Source organism: Ursus americanus, chromosome 23, assembly GCF_024610735.1.
Source record: "Ursus americanus isolate L20-20 chromosome 23, mUrsAme1.1.p, whole genome shotgun sequence".
NCBI classification, from domain to species: domain Eukaryota; kingdom Metazoa; phylum Chordata; class Mammalia; order Carnivora; family Ursidae; genus Ursus; species Ursus americanus.
The window spans coordinates 19,532,283-19,537,946 of record NC_142149.1 but is presented as its reverse complement, the minus strand read 5'-3'; the positions used below and the strand labels follow the sequence as shown (position 1 = coordinate 19,537,946).

The 5,664-nt window shown below is 61.0% G+C and overlaps 1 protein-coding gene across 4 annotated transcripts; it reads right to left on the bottom strand.

Annotated features, from left to right (window-relative positions):
- Window positions 1-800: 800 nt before the first annotated feature.
- On the bottom strand, window positions 801-5,351 carry GHDC (GH3 domain containing). Of its 4 annotated transcripts, none has more exons than XM_045781715.2 (10): window positions 5,241-5,351; window positions 4,962-5,046; window positions 4,471-4,804; window positions 4,065-4,186; window positions 3,413-3,917; window positions 2,819-3,011; window positions 2,654-2,725; window positions 2,443-2,576; window positions 1,992-2,077; window positions 801-1,744 (listed from the first exon to the last, which is right to left on the bottom strand). In XM_045781715.2, exons 3-10 carry the CDS (start codon window positions 4,760-4,762, stop codon window positions 1,526-1,528), a joined length of 1,623 nt encoding a protein of 540 aa, XP_045637671.2. In that variant the 5' UTR covers window positions 4,763-4,804; window positions 4,962-5,046; window positions 5,241-5,351; the 3' UTR covers window positions 801-1,525. The 4 variants fall into 4 exon arrangements, with proteins under 4 accessions (XP_045637671.2, XP_045637670.2, XP_045637674.2 ...); XM_045781714.2 differs by having other exon boundaries at window positions 4,471-4,774; XM_045781718.2 differs by having other exon boundaries at window positions 801-1,489; window positions 4,471-4,774.
- Between the last annotated feature and the right edge of the window lie 313 nt (window positions 5,352-5,664).

The window sequence follows — 5,664 nt, the reverse complement described above, 5'->3', positions numbered from 1 at the left end:
CCCAAAAAGGGCATGCAAAGCAGATTTCCATCAGGTAAGGTGGGGGAGAAGGCATTCCGCAGGAGGCAGGAGTTGAGCAAAGACTTGGAGGTGACAGTGCTTAGCTCGGGCGGGATAGTAGGGTGTGGTCTTCATAGTTGCAGCTTCCCTCCCAGGGGAGAGGTGGCTGGACAGGTAAGTGAGTGCCAGGGTGGGTCAAAGGGTCTTACAGGCTCAGCTGATTGGTCTCGATCCTGTGGCCACCGGGGAGCCATGGGAGGTTTTAGCAGGAAGGAGTCACGGGGCCGATGGGGGGCTGGGTGGCCTGGACGGGGGACATGGAATCCAGAAGTAATTCAGAGGCAGAATTGGAGAGTTATCAACTGATCAGGAACTGGGGCCATGTTACTTAGGAGGAGCTGCGGGGCCTTGGGCGGGCCTCACAGCCTCATGAAGCTTCAGTTTCCCCACTGGTAAGATGGACGGTTAAGCCACATGGTCTCTGGGATCGCTTCCTGTTGGGATATGTCATGATTTGCAGTCCAGCCCCTACCCAGGGAAGCGATCTGTGGGTGTTGGGCCAGACAGGGACCGGTGCTAAGCCAGGGCAAGGGAAGCTGGGGAGCAGTCCCTCCACATTTAGGATCAGCTTAGAGTGGAAAGAGGTGCACACACACTCAGGGCCTACCCCGACCTCAAGTGGGGAGTGGGGGGAGAGCCCTGGTGTCCAGAGCCAAAGGTGGGGGGCAAGCCAGATGGCCGCAGAAGCAGAGCACATGGGACTATTCCAGTCTCTCCATAAACAGACCCTGAGTCAAGAATCTGGTGCAAGAGGTTTATTTGGGAGGTGATTCTAGAAAGCAGATAAGGGAGTGGGGATGGGAGGGACGGAAGGAAAACCAGTAAGATCCGTGTTATTGAGAAGGTTATCAGTGTGGGCAACCGGAGCAGAATACACGTCAGAACTGTCACACTGAGGGACAACGACGCCGAGCTCTGTTTCTTTTTTTTTTTTTTTAAGATTTTATTTATCCACTTGACAGAGAGACAGCCAGCGAGAGAGGGAACACAAGCAGGGGGAGTGGGAGAGGAAGAAGCAGGCTCCCAGCGGAGGAGCCTGATGTGGGGCTCCATCCCAGAACGCTGGGATCACGCCCTGAGCCGAAGGCAGACGCCTAACCGCTGTGCCACCCAGGCGCCCCCCCCGAGCTCTGTTTCTTATAGACGGAGGGTGGCTCCTGGGAGCATGAACTGCCAACACTTGCAGCCTGCGCAGTGCCCTGGACTGGAGACACGGGAGCATAGGCTTTGGCGGGGGGGGGGGGGGGCACAGGGCTCCAGGCAGGCCACCGCAGGCGTCCGCTGATGTCAGCTGCTCAGCACGGGCTGACCAGGTCGGACCTCCCTAAGGCCTGGCAGCTCTGATGAGGCGCTGTCAGGTGACACAGAGTCGGAGACCCTGGCCACGGGTTCCCATGCAGAGAGGCCACGGAGGAAAGAGCAAGGTGGCCTATGAAGGGGGATGGGGCAGGGGGCCAGCCTCAGCTCAGGACAACACCCTCCTCTGCAGACACTGGGCCAGATGCTTGTGCCTGAGGACCCGGGGCATCTCAGGAGGAAAGGGGGACGAGGGGCAGGCTGCGAGGGCGGCCCGGAGTTCCCTGAAGGCCCCCTGCCCCACCAGGTGAACCCTGGCAGGGCCCACGCTGCCCCGGAACCGCAGGGACTTGTAGCGGGGAGAGACTTCCTGAAGGCAGTGGTCCAGCTGGGAACAGAACGGCCTGAGTGAGGCTGCTGTGCGGCTCTGTGGCATGTGGGTGATGCCAGCATATGCGTGGCAGGCGCTCCATGCACACGCATGTGCCTGTGGACCTCATCTCTCCCTTCCCTGAGCCCCCAGGGAGGTTCTCTTCCCCACCCCCTCCTCCCCATCCCTGCACTGTGCCCGTGGCTCCTGGGGGCATGTAGCGTGAGGGGGACGTGCCGTCACATCCTGTCCCCATCTTGCTTACCTTGTCTCGATTTTCCTCTGACAGGTTCCTCAGCCCTCTTAGCGCCACAAACACCTCGTAGTGGGGAGCAGAGCCCTCGGAGGAATCTGTAGACAAACCCCCATGCACACACTTTGCCAACGCGGTGGCTTCCACCATCAATGCCTGTGCCCCCTCCCGTTCTACCCCACTCTGAGGCTCATGGGAGAAAAGGAATTTCTTGGCAGAGAAGGGGGTAAGTGGAGAGGAACCCAAAGCCTAATTGTAGCTATGAAGCAGGTCAGGAAAGCAAAGTGGGAGAGACTGCAGCAGGAGGGATGGGAGTTAGACATGGGGAAGGACTTTTGTTAGAAGCAGCAAAAGAGGCTGGGTCTTACCTCTTTCCTAGAGTTCTTCCTTCAGGATGGGTATGGTATAGCGGGGGAGGCAGCCAACTCAAAAATGGGGGGCAGGAGCTGATGGAGAAGCTTACCCAGAATGCTGCTCTCCACACAGCTATGGTCTAACAGTTTGGCCCCTGGCCACTGCCCTACCGCCCGGCCCAGGGCCTCAGAGAACACGTCCTCTTGAATGTCTTCTCCTCGCACATTCAGGGCCTGGCCCAGCCTAGGGAGGAGGAAGGGGGAGGCAGAGGAGCCTGGGGCACAAGGACGGCCCCTCAGCTCCCCCGGGGAGTCGCCTACCTGCAGACGAACCTGACGACCGGACACTGATTGTAGGCACCCACCACCTGTACCACGTCACCCAGGCGACACCTGACAGGGCAGCGGGGGTGGTGAGCTCAGGCCCCTGGCCCTCAGTAGGGTCGCAGGGGGCCTGAGGTGCCCTGGGGGGAGGCAGGTGATCACCTGGTGAGGCTGGTGTGGTCGGTCAGCACCAGCTCGTACTCCCCGCCCTTCTGGGCCTCAGCCAGCAGGACGGTAGAGGCGGCCTCTTCCTGGGCTCCTTCCTGGACTGGGAGCAGCTCAATAAAAGGAGCTCCAGGGGGCAGAAGGTAGAGCCCACGGGGTTGCTCCGGCCCTAGGTTCAGGCCCACCACCCCTGTGGGGAGCAAGCAGCCCTTCCGCTGGGGGTGCCATTGCTTTCTGCTAGAGAACACCCCTCACCCTGGACCCCAGGCCCCCATTCTCTGCACAGCTGATCCCACTGCTGCCCTTCCACCCCTCCCTCCAGGCTCCTGCAGGCTCAGTGCATTGCCTCGAAGGCCCTAATTGGGAAGCCGCAGTGGTTCTGGGGGTGACAGACCCTTGGGTAAATGCTGGTGCTGGGTACATCTGTGCAAGTCTCGTAACCTCCGTGAGCCTCAGTTTCTGCATGTGTAAAATGGGGCTACTGGTGTCGGGGGGATTAAATGAGGTGATTATGTAGGGCTCACTACTTGGCAGCTCGCTGTGTGGCCTCTGCCCCCTGCCCCCAGCTCTCCAGCCCTGAGTCCTGCTGACCTCCAGAGGCGGCATAAGCAGGCGAGAAGAAGGCTAGCCCTTGGCACCACAAGGCCCCCAGGGCAGCCACAGCCTCGGCCTGGCCTCCTGCGTCCAGCGTCACCACCACCTGTAGCTTTGGCCAGAGTCGGAGGGCCAGTCCTCGGGGCCCCTGCTCTAGGGCCTCCAGCAGCTCCGCTGCCCGCCTGGGGAGAGGCGGCCCTGGGTTCCCGGCAGCCATGGCCTCAGCCAGCTCTTTGCCATCGGCCTCCAGGCCCGTAAAGACATCCAGGAGTTCGGCTGCCGTCCCAGCTTCCAGGGCCCGCAGCCCTGGGGACCTCAGTGCCTCTAGCAGCAGGGCCCCAGGGTGCTTGGCTCCAGGGGCGCTAACAACCTGGCCCAGGTGATGCCAAGGCCAGGGGAGAGGGCGAGGCCAGGGGGATGTAGGGGTCACACAAGCAACGCCTCCCGGAGCCAGCACTTCTGGGTAAGCCTTGTTTAGGGCTGCCAGACCCAGCAAGGTGGCCTGGAGGGAGACAAGAGAGGGTGTCAGCTCTGGGCCTGAGCCAGTCCCTGAGTCCCCAGATTGGGGGTTCTTTGCCCACCCTGATGGGAGAGTTTGGCTGCAAGTAGGGGTGTCTGGTGGAACTAGGCCCCAGCCTTCTCGGTTTACCTGCAGGGAGGCCTCCCCGTAGTACTGGGTTGACGTGGAGGGCAGGGGCTGCCCCGCACGTTCTTCCTCCTGGGCCTGGCTGGCCTTGGTCAGAGGAAGATGGTTCCGGAAGGTGCTTGTATCTGTGGCCCCAAACACATCATAAACTCATCCTGAAGCCACAGTTTCCCAAGAGTTTCAGGCAAAATTGGTAAGACCCTTGAGGAAGGAACCCAGCAGAGGACCGTGGGGCAAGTCTACTGGGGCCCAGGAATGAAAAACTCATCTTGAACCATCCTGAGCCCGGGCAGGGTCTTTGGGTCAAGCCCCTCTGTGCTGGCGGTAGAAGGGCAGAAGGGAAGTCCTCCGGGTCTGGAATCTGACTGCCCCGTGTTTGGGCCACCTCCCCGGACCCTCGGGAACACACCTGTGGTCCCCCCAAGGGGACCGCGGGGCCTTTGGGCTCCCTGCAGACACCACCTCAGGGCCAGCTGCTGGCTCTGGCCCGCGTGCAGTGTGCTCTGCTCCAGCCTCCGCTGCTGCCAGGCTGCTGCCCAGCGCAGGGCGCCCCCTGCCACACGGTGCTGGAGGCCAGCAAGCCGGGACAGCCTGGCCTCCTGGGGCCGCCGCTGGAGCCTGACCAGGGCCGGCAGCAGCAGCAGCAGCAGCAGCAGCAGCAGCAGCAGCAGGAGAAGGAGGAGGAGTGGCGGCAGCAGCATCTGGAGCAGCTCCTGGGAGGAGGAAGGGACCCCAGTCTGGTACTGGGGGGAGGAGAGGATAACCCATTTCTCCCCTCCCCCCTTCACCCCTCTCTACCCCACCAGAAACCAAGGAAAAAAGGAAGTCTGGGAGGAAGCCAGGACCTGTCAGGCAGGTGATGCAGAGGATAGGACATCAAAGCTTCAGAATCACACTGACCTGAGTTCGGACCCTGGCTCTGCCACTTGGTTAGCTGTAGGGCCCTGGGTAAGTCAGCTAGCTGCTCTGGGCTCCGTTGCCCTGTCTGTAAAATGGGAGTAATAATAGCTCCGCAGAAGCTACGGAAAGGGATTGACTCGGTGCCTGGCACACAGAGGCTGCTCAAGAATGCCGTGTCCAGCCCACTCCCGAGTGCCTCCGCTCCATCCCAGGAGCCTCCCTGTCCCAGCTCCGGGTCCCTCCTGAGCCCCGGGTGGTGGTTCCACGTCCCACATGCACCTGTCACAGCCCACTTGTGCCCCCTCTCAACACCCAAGGCCCCCTGGGCCCTCCGGTTTGTGTATACAGCCGGCCAGAAAGATGGAGCCGTGACTTTAAAGGGTGGGGCCCTGATGGGGAAATCCGGCCACAGGCTTGAGGGAGGAGCTGGGGGGGGGCTCTTAAAGGGGCAGTTTGCTGAAGGGCCCACGTGCTGGGAGCCCGCCCAAGCTGGCAGATGGGAGGAAACTCCCCGCCAGAGAAGTGTGGCCTTCAAACTCCTGCAGATGAAGGAAGAGAGAGCTGAGTGTGGAAGAGTACCACGAAGCAGCTTGAGTTGGGAGAAGGGCACACCCCCAGAAGAGCAGATTCAGGCTTGAGAATTGTTTAAGAACCAAAATTTTCTCCCAATCCAGAAACCCTCTCCACAAAGATCTACTAGCTT

Bases quoted from the DNA above. Each gene is read 5' to 3' on its own strand.
- GHDC (XM_045781715.2), bottom strand. From the start codon at position 4,762: ATGCTGCTGCCGCCACTCCTCCTCCTTCTCCTGCTGCTGCTGCTGCTG. The intron at 2,726-2,818 runs GTGATCACCTGC...CTGCCCTGTCAG, and splicing joins GACCACACCAGCCTCACCAG to GTGTCGCCTGGGTGACGTGG. The intron at 2,577-2,653 runs GTAGGCGACTCC...CCTCCTCCCTAG, and splicing joins GTCGTCAGGTTCGTCTGCAG to GCTGGGCCAGGCCCTGAATG.